General features: G+C 39.8%; 1 protein-coding gene across 1 annotated transcript in view; it reads left to right on the top strand.

Annotated features, from left to right (window-relative positions):
• Positions 1 to 1,809: 1,809 nt before the first annotated feature.
• The window catches only part of vstm2a (V-set and transmembrane domain containing 2A), an 82,585-nt gene continuing 70,095 nt past the window's right edge, over positions 1,810 to 14,299 (top strand). Inside the window, exons 1-2 of the mRNA XM_051410286.1 lie at positions 1,810 to 2,486; positions 3,787 to 3,953. Coding sequence (XP_051266246.1) covers positions 2,408 to 2,486; positions 3,787 to 3,953 — 246 coding nt within the window. The 5' untranslated portion in view covers positions 1,810 to 2,407. The remainder of the gene's footprint in view (positions 2,487 to 3,786; positions 3,954 to 14,299) is intronic.

Below are 14,299 nucleotides of genomic sequence, written 5' to 3'. Positions count from 1 at the left end.
TTGTCAGACCAAGCAGAAAGAACACAAAAAGGTAAAACAAACAAACAAAACAAATATATATACTAAAAGCGTCACGTCAGCCAATGGGGTACCTGCACAGATGGGCATGTGGCTTCCCTGTCAAAATAAAGGCAGTAAATACCCCCTCTAAAAATCCTTAAAAACAATTACTGATCGACGATAAAAACTAGAAGGCAGCTACTGATAGATTGGCTTTTTCTCATAAAGAATATCAATAACCTTGTGAACACTTTTCCACACAACAGGACCAATATGTAATGAAGGAGGTACTCACAGTGGGGGGGAAAGGAAAAAAGAAGACTGGAGTTGCATCATCTCTGGCGACGCCAGTAAATACAAGTATTTTACAAAACAAATGTGCCATGTATGCAAATTTTTTCAAATTTTTTCAAATGTAACAACCATTGCATGTTAATAAAATAATAGAAATAGAGAGCATTCCTGCATACTTACTTACAGAATAGTCAGTGTTGGGGAAGCTACTTTGATAGTATAGCATTGGAATCTACCAATTACTTGTAATAATATATAACATGTTATATTTATATATATTATTTTTTATATTTATTTTATATTCAGCATCAAAGACCTAAATTTTAACGGTGATCTGACAGCTTGACAAGCAATGGGTAAATAAAAAAAAAACCCAAATGACTGAAACGCATTTTTTAACTGTTGCTGTCAAATTTTCTAAAAATAAAAGCATATTTTCTTTGGCCCAAAATTGTTTGTAAGGGTAAAACTTACCAGCAAGCAACTGAAACATTTTTTATGTAACTTTTTTTATTGCTGAAACTTTCACTATATCCTGACAGATAATCTGTGAAAAAATCCGGTTCCTCTGGCTCCTGCTAGTGCCCCTAATGGGATTTGCAAGAATCCACCGGGCCTGAATGGTAACAACCAATCAGAGCTGAGAAAGATATAAAGACACGTTGGGTTGGAGGCTTGAAGACAGTTGATGTTGAGTCTTATCCACAAGGCCCCCAAGTGTCTGTATTTGACGCTGGAAAAAGGCTCCTAATAAACTAGATTTCTCAGCTCTGATTGGTTGTTTTTATCTTATCTTGTCTTACTCTTGTGTTCTAGTGTCAGGATATAGTGAAAGGTTCTGCAAATATGACTATAATATTAGTCATATATAATATTTTTTATAAAAATGACCTAATGCAGCTTTAAATACGGCTGGTATAATCCCTAACACTGATAATACATCCCTACCAACATCCGGATAAATGTGTTTCATTTAGTCTAGTAAACTAGCAAAAAAAAAAAAAAAAAAAAAAAATAGCATGTATAACTTTAACACACAAAGTCTGCTGTGAACCAGATGACAACAGGGACCAGTGATTATCCAGCTGACTCTAGACCAGCCGCTTTAATACCTTCGCCCACAGACACTTTGTGTTGATGGAGGAGCAAAGTGCCTGTCCCAAAAGGATGATCCTTGCTTTTGGTCTCCGAGACAATTAGGGGCAAATATAAGGAGTGGCACAATTTGTGCCCATTGCAACTAAAGGGCAAAGTGTTCTCGGTCTGCCCGGGAGACTAATAATACTCCAGCAGGATCTCTTCTATCTTAATGACTCGGGACATGCTGTGCTTGCCCTGCACTTGCCGGGTCGCTGGTCCACCCCCACCCCCACCCCCGTTTGTTCCTATCTAATGCTACAATATTGTTTTATTGCCTCTTAGAAGGGCTGTCCGAGGGTCTCCTGTTGGACACACCCATGCTAAATAGAAATACGCACACTTCTGTATGCGTGTTGAGAGAAACTATTCTGTTTTGTTGATAGGGTTTGGTGGAGGAGGGCCTTTAAAACCTCCGTCATATCTTTAGTGCAACAAACTCAGAATCGCCTTAGAGAAATTTCAAAATAAAGACCCCCCTCTTTATAAAAGAAGCAGTTTTTGGCGGCGCATTCTTTAAAAAGCAAACAAAAAAAAAACAAGCGGCCAAGGTGACAGCGAGGGGCCGGATGAGGACTAGATTTGCAGAGGTGTTAGCAGGAGTGTGTGTGTGTGTGTGTGTGTGTGTGTGTGTGTGTGTGGATGCCACAGTGATCCACTAGACTGACGTCTCTCCGGTAGCGCAGACGAAGACCGCAGCCCGGTTATTTCACAGACTTCCTCAGTACAGCCCGAGCCAGTCGACACATCTCTCCTGCAGAGAGACGCGGAGAGGGGGCATTTTCTTTCAAAAAACAACTTCGACAACGACAAAAGCTGTAGTTTTTGCAGCATGTACCACCTTCGGCAATCTCCGTTTAAACACACTCGCCCAGCAACTGTTTGATTTTGCTGTAGGCTTCTTCTTTTTTGTGAGGAGAGATTCGTCTTTTTCCCCCCCTTCGGCTGATGTAAATCAGACCCCTCTTTTATTGGAATGATGTGGACCTCTCATGATACTGTTGGATTTGTTTTCTTAGCCGGATTTTGTGTGCAATTGGGATTCTCCTTTGAAGGTAAGGAATGGGATATTTTCTTAACAAACAGTGTCGGTGGCATCGTGTGGCGCTGCGCGGCGGAGGCTGCTCGGTGGGAGAAAGTGTTAAAAGTGCGCAGCCTTTGTGGGAAAAGCGAAGGAGGCTGTTTTGGGAGGAAGACTGGAGGTGTTTTAAGTCAGATGGATTGTGATAAACCCAGAAAGGATTTTTTTTTTTAAACAAGCTCATGATGGAAGATGAAGAATGTTGCGTTTTTCTTTTGTAACCGCGCGATGAGGGGGGAAAAAATGCAACTGGTGATTGTTTGAGATCGAGTCGTTTCACATGGTGCGGAGGCTGGCTGGCTTTTTTGTTTTTACCCCCTTGCATTGTCTTTCACCCCAGAAAACACATTATAGAGATAGAAGTTCTTTTGAGAAGGCTCCCTCAGGAAAAGTGAGCGCCGAGCCGCGGATTTCAGCACCGCGGACAGCTGCTGCATGCGGCTGTCCGCGGTGCTGAATCTGCCTGCTCTCCTCCATCTGACTGAGGGTTACACTTCCAACTCTTCCTCCTTTACAGCTGCATCCCCCAAGATCACCGACCGACCTATAAATAGTCTGAACGCGGCTCTTGTGCGGGATTGAAAAGGATGTTTTCGGTGTGAAAGTTTGAATGCACCGAATATCTTCAACCCCCTCCCCGCTACACACACACACACACACACACACACACACACACAGCCGTCGCCACCGCTCTCCTTTAGGCTGTATTCCCTTTTTTTAGCCTCCATCAAACCAAACTCATTTATTATTTCTTGTGTTTTTCCCTCTCCCTCAGTGCCGGAAGGGGGGCAAACACACGGAAGCACTGTCAAGTTTATTCAGTATATAATCTGCGATGTCAAAGACACATCGGCCGCAGACTGACACAAGAGGGAATGGAAAATGTGGAAAAACTCCCGCAAAAACCAGCTCGACCTGCGCGTAACTGAATCTGTGGATAATGTGGCCATGGCGCGACTGTGCGTTATGTAAATTCCAGATGAAGACGCTTCAGTGTGTGTGTGTGTGTGTGTGTGTGTGTGTGTGTGTGTGGGGGTTGTTAGGGGGGCTATCTCCAGCTCCATCAATTAAAAACAAGAACGCACCTTTATCAAGCGCTTTTGCTTTCAACAGCACAGCTTCCGGCTACCGCGCCAGCAGCCACGAGCGGATGAGCGTTTAAGTGATTAATTCAGGGGCATTTCTTTGCGTGTAGAAATCACACAACTGTCCCTATCACGTCCCCTCCTCCCCCTCCCCCTGCTCCCCTCCATCCCTCATTCTCTCATCTGCAGGTCGCTTCACGGATCTGCCCTCCAACATGACGGTTAAGGAGGGACAAAACATAGAAATGGCGTGCGCTTTCCAGAGCGGAACTGCGTCGGTGTATTTGGAGATCCAGTGGTGGTTCGTGAAAGCGCCGGAACCCACTGACAGCGAGGAGGAGGTCGATGCTGAAGAGGTACAAGGGACCCCTCTTTCTTCCTCTCTCTTTCTCTCTCTCTCTCTCTCTCTCTCTCTCTCTCTCTCTCTCTCTCTCTCTTCCCCTATCAAGAGTCGTGCCAGTTATGTTCTAGGCACAGCCCACTCATAAAGGGAATAAGGGCATCCAACAAGTACCCGCGCTACATTACGCACAGGGCGCCTTATGTCATCAGCCGCCGCGCTCAGTGTGGCACCCCTGGAGACGGTGGCAGGCACTCGTGATGGAACTTTTTGTTGACCTATTTCCTCACAAGGAACAACATGCTGTGACCTTCAAATATCTCCAGCTATTGCCTTGAAGTGATCAAAAACTTCAGTCAGTTGCTCTAAACTTCTTCCTCTTGAACTAAAATCCCCTCACATGGTTTGGAACCACTTCGATTTTCACCCACAAAGAGGCAGACTCGCTTCGATTCACGGGGTGTCCAGAGGGTGGCATGGAGACTTTAAGGGGTTGGCAGAAATGCTGATTAAATCCCAAACAATCCACTGCAAAAACTCCCAAAAATTGCTGAAACTGATTACATTGAGAGTAAATTACAACATTATTGATCAAGTAGCTTTAGTAAATTTAAGTGACACTGATTTAATTTAGTCATTTTTATTTGTACTGTGAAAACAAAATACCTGGTAAAAAGTATACAATCAGGAATGTTTCTGTAACTTACAAAACTAAGTTTGTGTCACTTAAAATTACAAGTAAAAGCTGCTTCATCAACTTAATCAAAAATGAGTTTGTGTTTCAACCATTTTTTGAGTTAAAATAACTCATCACATTACGGTGTATATCAATGTTTACTCAGAAAATACACCCAAATGAAGATATTTGGACATTATATTATTGTGGCATTGAATAGAAATATCTAAAGGTGGAATTAGAAATCAATGAATTGACAGTTTCTTCCTTTATATTTTTTACACTGAATTTAAATTTATCACTTAATCTAAAATGTGACCATCACAGATTATTCAATTATTTGTGTTCATTTCTGCTTTTGAACACAAAATAAATCTAAATGAATATGTTAAATTTGACAGCATTTGACACCAAACTGCCACTCCTCTAGATCCGCCCCTGCCAATTCTCCCTAAACAAGCTACTTTTCACCTTTTTTGTTTAAGTCCCCTTAAACAGTTAAAATAATCCCTCCACTCATTGATCAGGGAGCAGCCCCATCAAGAAAAAAACAAGAACATTAATCAGGGACTACTGTGGGGAAAACAAGAGCTCGTTCTGGATATTAATTACACAATAAATGAGGTAAATGAGCCTGACTATTTATGAATGGATAAAAAAGGTGTCTGAATCAATACAGTCAGAGCATATTCTTGCATATTGCCTAATTAAGCAGTGCGCATTGGAAGCGCTTTGGCATTATGTTATGCATTGCTGTTGCATTACTGCTCGCTATGACAGCTTGCATCGCCCCAAATAATGATTGGCTGCTTCAGAGAGTCTGTTTACTGCATTGAAATGGATAGGAAGGACTTGCTTACGCATTGTATGGCAGGTAGGTGCTCGTCAAGATTTGGAGCGGTTGGGGTATTGTCATGGCAGACATCAAACGGTGCTCATTCTATTTCTGTGACAAAGAGGGAGACAGATATGAGTGTGTGTGTGTGTGTGTGTGTGTGTGTGTGTGTGTGTGTGTGTGTGTGTGTGTGTGACAGGGGGTGGTTGGATATCCATGTGGCTTTAATTATTGTCCCATTGTTGCTGGGCTCTCATAGTGGCGTCGGCCAGGCTTTGATGTGGGTTTGATCCCACGTGACTCTTGGATGTTGGGCTGAAGTGGCTTATTGATGCAGACATCACATTGTTAGCCACATTTCTTATCAGGAGAAGGCTGTTTGAAATGAAAGACGCTGTGTGTGTGTGTCTGTGTTTGTCCTTCAGTGTTGCAGTTTGAATGGGAACAGAGTCAAGACTGTGCAAAAGACGCTGCTTGGGAAGCAGCTGGTCTCCTGGAAAATGTAGAGGAAATGAGCACCATGTCTTCGAATGCAAATGCATATGCAAATATATGAGCGGCATGCATGGAAAGTAAGAGTTGTCGGATCTTTGACATGAAAAAAGGAGACAACAGACAGTAGTTTGATGTTGAAATAGTGCAGCAGAAGGAAAGTAAGTACTGGTTGGATGGGTGGGCGGACTTCAACTCTCTACGACCCTGGATCAGTTTGCAACTTTACAAATGAGTATTCTACTAAGTCTGTGTTTTTTAAAGCTTTTATTTAAAACTTTTCACTCGTATCACAAAGAAAAATGTCAAAACATAAAGAAATGCTTCACTCTGACATCTACCCATACCTACTGTAGGTGTATTCACTTCTAAAAAAGAACAGAAACGTATATACAAAGAGAATAGTTTGAATAAGTTATCAAATTACATCTAATTTTTTTCCTTTTACGCATGGCTCCATTTTCTTGTCTGTGTTGACCAGTACACCTACAGTGTTCCATCAAGTAGAAACCGGATTCCCACAACAATGCAAAAATGAATGCAGACCAGTGTTTCACAACCCGAAGTTGCATACTGGACCAGGCATGACTTTCAGCAGATGAATGTGAAAACATCCTATCCCATCCATACATCATTCTGCACAGTGAAGCTCAAATAATCACAGTGTAAGAACAAGAAGGAGCACAGATTTTTGACTAGAGGGGCCTTTAAATACCAAATTTTTCTTGGAACCTCTTCAAGGACCCCAGGTTAAGAACCACTGATGTAGACAATGAAACATATAACATACATGAATGCTAAATGATCTATTCAGTTCTTTTAAAGAAGTAAACATAAAGGAACTCTGTTGATCACTCAGGTTCTTTGCAGTTTGCCCAGGTCTATTCAAGTAAGCAAGAATTGTTTTTCTTAAAAAAAAAAAAAAGTTAGATTTTCCAGCTACTATTTCTAGCATTCTAGCATTAGAATACATATCCTAGGGTAGGTTGATATATTTTTATGTTCACTGGGGTCATATATTTCAAAATTGGGTATGTTAATTTTAATTCCTCAGTTGGAGGTTTAGCAAAATAATTGCGTGTGTCAGTGTGTGTGTGTGTGTGTGTGGGGGGGGGTTAATTTAAATTTATGTCTGATGAGCTGAGTGAATGTGTTGAAGATAATACATAAATCACCCGTAGTTACAGTCCCTCATCTTCTTCATAATAAGATAGCATTGAGCCTTGCCAAATTCAGACTACTTTAAGGGGCTTGAAGGTTGGAGAATCATATCATTCCACTCTGTCACAGCTACATTCTGTCACGCTACATAATATCACAATGACACTATGTGAAATATTGTGTTTTTTTCCTGCATCTGGAAAAAATACACTGAATTTCAATGCACGAGTAAAACAGATAAAAGAATGGATTTACATACATACTGTATTCATATAAACACACACACTTCCACACCTATATGTCAGTGCAGACACAGTCATGTTAAACACACAGTCACATGCATATGTACACATTTTGTATTGGCTCTGTTGTTTGTTTGTGTTTTGCTCAATCTGATTTATCCATTTGTGTATTTAGTGGTTTAAATCAGAATTTAACAGCCAGAGCTGGATGCCTTATATACATTGCATCTGTTGCACTGTTTCTTCTTATGTGAAAGCCTTAACTGCATTGTCCCTGTTAAAATAAATAGGCAAATGGCTGCACTATTTCATCAAATGGCACATTCTAAATGAGTCTTCTCATCATTTTATATGCATCATTTCATACACAAAATGTAGACATTGGGTATCTATGAAGACATATTAATCAATCATACTGTAAATGTGTTAGTGGTAAAAAAGCTGGCGAAATTTGAGAAAATGTATTATTAACAAATTAAACAACAAAACAAGTCAAATGCAATTACAGCACCCTCCAGATTTACACATATACGTTTCTGCTCTCATGGTTAGCATAAAAAAGGGCTTGGGTAAAGATCATGGTTTGCATTCAAATAACAACTCAGTGGTTTGGTTTAATGGTCCAGTGTGTAACATTTAGGATGATCTATTGGAATATAATATTAGTAGGTATGTTTTCATTAATATATAATCACCTGAAAATAAGAATGGTTGTGTTTATGTTAGCCACCATGTTCCTACAGTAGCCCAGAACGGACAAACCGAACACTGGCTCTAGGGCCTTTTGTGTTTTACAGCCACCATAATTACTCCAATAATCAGCAACTACCCAGTTAGATGCCACTAAATCCTACACACTGGTCCTTTAAAAGAAACTAACATTGACTGCCAGAAACAGGACACCAACATGGGACTGTTTTGAGCTAACTCTATTGGGACAATATGGTGCATTTTGTTGGGGACTATTTTCAGTGGTGAATTAATCCAAATGTTGTGCTCCAGTATGTATTTACAGCAGCAGGAGTGGAAAGGAATCTGCTAACCGAACAGTTACTCCATGTAGATTTCTTACATAATGACGGACATAAGAAATTAAGTTTTGGAGGAAAATAATGTTCACATTCTATGAGACTGCACTGGACTTGGGTTAGACGAAACACAGAAACAAAACCAAAAAAAACACAGACAATGCTGCTGTTTGGCTCCAGCTTCCACAAGTGGTAAATGACTCTCCTCTCAGATTATAAATGACACGCTGCCAGTTCATAATTATGCACAAACACAGAGAGACAGAAACAAAATATTCACACCTCCATGACAAAGAGGATTCTCACTGCTGCGGGAATCGGCTACATTGTGGTGTTGATGATCTAAGTCAAAGAGTGAAGATACACAGAGAGGAGGAGACTGATGGTGGCGTGCGAGTGTGAGCTAAACATTTGCTGTTACAGAACATGAGCAGATTGCTCTCATCACTTTATATGGCCTGTTGGCGGCAGTTTTTTTTTTTTTTTGTCTTTACTACAAACTAAGGCAGTGTGATTACACATGATTATCTAGTGGTGTTTGATATTCTGTTGCATGCTTGAGGTCTATTTTGGATATTTTGGATTATAATTCACAAAGGGTAGCTCTCACAAGACAGTGCAGCATTATTTTATGGATTTGAGGATAACATATAAAGTTATGAGAAAAAGGGACAAAAAAAGAAAAAACAGCAAAAAACAAACAAAAACAATACGTCTTAATGTATTTCCTTAACATTATAATTCTTACCTTTGCATTTAAAATTTGTAATCATGACATCAATAACGTGTCCAAAAATATGTCTATTGTATGAGTTAGCACTAGCTAGCTAGATGCTAACAAGCAACCGAGCTCAATGTTGAGAGCTTTGTGGTAGGGGCAGAACGTTACAGGTCAACACCGACAATTCATGATGAATGATGTTTTGACTGGCAGGCAATCAGATGGATGGCCGTGGCAAATAAGATTTCTATATGATATGTTTTATTTAAAATTATATTTCATAATACTACACATAATAAGACAGAGGATTAATTGATTTTGAATTTTCCCTCATCTTCCCCTCAAATTTTCTAAGGGTCCCCATGGAACCCCTGGCACCCCCACTTTGATAAACACTTGTTTAAAGTAACACAAAGGCAGAGTGCATTATCTGCATTTTTGGGATCATAGGTAACATAATTGGCCATGAAAATCTCTTAAAGCATACACATTTAAATAAGAACATAACCACATTTGACAATCAAAAAACATTAAAAAACTGGATTTGTTCATGCATAGCATATGTAAACATAGTTTATAGAGTATTTGTAACATTTAAACAGCTTAGTACTTCAACAATTCAGCTGTTTCACTAATAAAGGTCTGGTTAGGTTTAGGCACAATGAACATCTTGGTTAGGGTATATGTTCAGGAATTGTTACTGACTTTAAAGTTGATTTATTGTCCAGCTAAATTAACTGTATGGAGAATATTGGAAATGTGGCGATTCTTTTTGTTTTTAATAAAGTTATTTATCTACAGAAAAAGCTTGAGGTCAAACTTGACCTTTGGAAGTTAAGGGAGTCTGCATTATAATCCTGCCAAAGCAAAAGGTGCCTGTGGCTCAGAGGTAGAGCGGGTCGTCCACTAATCGGAAGGTTCCTCACGCTGCATGTCGAAGTGTCCTTGAGCAAGACACTGAACCCCAAATTGCTATATAAGCTATATAAGTACAGTCCATTTACCATTAACTTCCATTTGATCACTCACTTCATTAACTTATCACTATATAAAATCAGTATATGATAATAATGATTACTTCTATATAAAACTGCCAATGTGTTATAATGATTTTTCAATTTTTGTTCTTATTTCAGTTTATAAATCATTGTATGCCCAAGTATACATTATATTATTCCTAATGATTCTCCAAAGTGTAAAGATTTGATGTGAAACTTAAATGGCTACCACTTTGATAATTGAATTATATATTGTTTTTATCGTATGTGAGCTGATTTAAAAAGTTGATATAATAATGGGCTTTAGTGGAAGGAAACTGAGTTCATTCAATGTAACAATAAATACTTAGTTACTTTTACTCAAATAAAATATATTTCATATTTGAATTGTTTGAGTTAATAAACTTAAACCTTTTGAGGAAATCGACTGCCTTAAAGCGTTTGAGTTAAACTAACTTAACAGTTTACAGTAGGTAAACTCCAGAAAATTACCTAAAGTGTTAGACAGACTGGCCAAATAAAGTGTTATCCTATTCCACATAGTGGTTTTAATAAGGTCATAAAAAGAAAGCAAAAGGATTATTTTTACAAATAGAGCAGTAAAAATGGGGACGTAAAGCCAACAAATAGCAAATATGATATAAGAACTCATTTCTGAATCTATAAATCTATAACTGACTTGAACGTAATGATATAGGTGATTATTTCTGCCTGGTCTATTGCATCTGTCTTATCCGTTATCATTTGTCTTCTGTGTTTGATTTCCTGTCAGACTATCATGTGAGTGTAACACTGGTTGACGCCTGCAGTGATACTGAATAGTTATGACCGAAAACTGTATATCACCTCATGCTGGACATCCTGATCAACATCATCTATTCAGCTAACCCTCAAGCCACTGCCTTCAGTGTCTAACCACCATACTTTTATGTATATGACATCAAAAGAGTATGTGATGTCATATACATAAAAGTCAAAGGTGAGAACATGGTGGAGGTAATACGCACTAAATACCCTGAGGCTGTGGATTTTCTGCTTTGGCTGCTTTGACCTCCATCATAGAATCAGAAAGCATAGAGAGAACAGACCACAGCCTCCTGGGTAATGGTATTAGCTGAAGGCTATGTGACACATGGCGGACAAAGAGCCTCATTTCCATGTATTTCAATTTAAAAACACATTAGTCAATTCCCTATTTGGTTTCAAACCCTAAATCCCTCTTATTCTGAAGAGGTGGATTCGATTCTTCTCAGGGTTTGATCTCTCTTTCTTATCCAGCTAATCCCGCAGCTATTGTTTGCCATAAAATCAATTTATTGAGTAAATCTTTACAACCCTGTCCACTGGTAATTCTTTTTGGTGTGGGATTATGCTTGGATATAAGCTGAGATATACCTGCGAAGGAAACTCTTCTGATCCTTTCAGCCACTGCTCGACGAGTTTGCAGCCGCACGTTTATATTCCCGCCCAGGTTGAGAATAAATGCATGAAAAATAAAAACAGCTTAGAATCCTTTTAATGCTTTCTGTGAGTGGGGAAAGAAAGAAAAAAAATCACTGCATATCTGCAATATCAGAAAAGCTACACCTTGACAGGATGAATTTCAAAGCTGGATCAAGCAAAGGCACAAAGAATCAGAGATGATGCTGGAGTCTCAACGCAGATGTGTGCTGTTTAAAAATTCATACTGCATTTTCATTCCTCAAATACCGCCCGGAGTGCATGAATGGCTAGACCGCTGCTGGATTCAAACTCGGACTTACCTGACCTGGGTTATGTTAAAAGGTGGCATGATGTGTCTGTAGAAGTGAGATAAATAAAAAAAAAAAGGTAGGAGATGCAAGGCTGCCCCCGGCCGGGCCCAGCAGAAAATATAGGGATCAGCTGAGGCCTGCGGTCAGAATACAAATGCCCATTACATAAAACATCCACCGGCGCACTTTGACCAAAATGCACTCAAGCCACAGCGAGCTTTACCTTCTCTTAACAAGTGAGTTTATAAATCCAGTGGGTGTAACAGCAAGGAAGCATAAAATCCATCGGCCGCCATGCTCTCCAAGTGACCTCACCGTCTGCCACTCCGCCCCTCCATCACCGCCTGACTGCGGCTCGTGCAGCCTCCTCCGACACTCTTGCTGAGATAACTGCACTGGGAGTCAATATGATGCACCAGGCGTCATCCCGGTAACTGCTCTCATCAGCCGTGGCACCCGCCTATGCATACACACACATCCGTCTGTAATGATTGTAATGGTTTCCAAATGGTTTGCGGTGAATATGAGTTCTTCACAGGAGGCTGCTGTTTGTGTGTGAACATCCACATGAAAGAGCCTGCTGCTTTCATTTACGACCGGTAGACTGTGGGCCGCTCGCTTTCAGGCTCCACCAAAGTCATCAGTCGTGGAAGGAAGGCTTGCTTTGAAATCACTAAAAATCTGTTGCATTATAGCATTGTGCTGCTGGAGAACTGGCCTTGTGTTCCACTGCAGTCTAAGAATTTTTGGCATAATGTTCTTAGGATAAAATAAAATAAGATAAATGTAAGTGAATATGCAGTTGACCCTTCCTAACCCCTGTCCCTTTTGGAACAATAGTCAACATTGTCTTTTCCTGTACTTAAGTGCTATGCTCATCTATGTTGAATATGGTTGAAAGATATGCAAAATATACAGTATATAGTCACATCTTAAAGGTCAAGTGTGTAACAGTGAGGAGGATCTATTGGCAGAAATGGAATATAATATCCATATATGTGCTTTCATTAGTGTGTAATCACCTGTATAATGCAATCATGTTTTCATTACCGTGGAATAAGATTGGATTTATCTACAGACCCCGCAATGGAGTCCGCCATGTTTAACTACCATGTTTCTACAGTAGCCCAGAACGGACAAACCAAACACTGACTGTTGATAGGGCCTTTCTTATGTTTCTCCAGCTCCTACACTGATGCCACTAAATCCTACACACTGGTCCTTCAGGTTAGCTAATGTTAGCCAAACGGTAGCCAACTAGCTATATCTATACTGTTGTGGGAACATTAGCTACCAGATGTAACGATTCATGTAGATTAGTTAGCTAGTATTTTGCTCTGTCGCAAAACAAATAATAAACATAAAACCTTTTGACAATGTGAAATCAGGGCGACTATGGATCCCTCATTAATCTTCATGTCCTCAAAATGCACCAAAAGACCAAACCCACAAATAGTTGGTTTCAGCCTAAAGCCCGATGGTCCATACTGAAGACATAAATCTGTAACATCCAACTAAAAACACAATCAGTCTTCAATCATCATGCCAAAGTGACACCTAACTTATCCATTTATTTTTTTTTATTCTCGAAGGTTTGAAAAATAGTCGGGTTGGTGTTCGATTGACGGCTGACAAGGTCACGAGGAGACACCGTAGACAAACCTGTGCTGGGATCCATGGCGTACAAATCAAGGACAGTGTTTTATTAGCAGCGGCACTGAAGAGTAACAACGCTTTCATCATTCAAAAGCTGACCCAAAGTGACATTTGACAAATTTTCAAGTTGCTCTAAGTGTTACAGCTGACGAGCCAATTAGCTATGTAGCCTGTAAACAGAGCAGCAGGCTGAGGTCTGGCTGCAAGTATGACTGTCAGTCAGACTAACACACAATGGTGACGTTACTGCTTTATGGAAATACAGTTGATTATATGATGATACATGATTTTATTGGCTACGTGAAAAGAAGCTCTTGATGTAGAAGAGGGACGAACAGCATCATTATGTAATATGTATATTATTGTATGAGAAATACAGAAAAGAAATATATAAAATATACTTTTTCCCTTTTGGATAGTGAGCCTAGGAAATGTAATGTACAGAGGAGAAGCAAAAAAGAAAAAAACCTAATCTCAGTTGTATTTTAAAAACGTCTCTAAAACAGCTGGTCAATGTAGTTTCTAGCAATCAAACAGGAGGAAATAGTGCATTTGTTAGGGACTATTTTCAGCAGGAGATTAATCCACGTTTTGTTCCAGTGAGTATTTGGGGCAGCAGGACGGTGTATGTGGGACTGAGTGAAAATAAACTACAGTGTGTGTGTTCATGGTAATGAAGGAACATGTCACCCAGTGCAACAAAGTGGCTCATTGATGTGTTTTTAATAGTTTTTGGACAACAATGGAGGTCTGGGGCAAAACGAGGAAGATATATCGGGCTTTGATACACACACAATAC

Source organism: Dicentrarchus labrax, unplaced genomic scaffold, assembly GCF_905237075.1.
Source record: "Dicentrarchus labrax unplaced genomic scaffold, dlabrax2021, whole genome shotgun sequence".
NCBI lineage: Eukaryota > Metazoa > Chordata > Actinopteri > Moronidae > Dicentrarchus > Dicentrarchus labrax.
The sequence above is the reverse complement of the archived record's forward strand: the minus strand, read 5'-3'. Positions and strand labels throughout refer to the sequence as shown.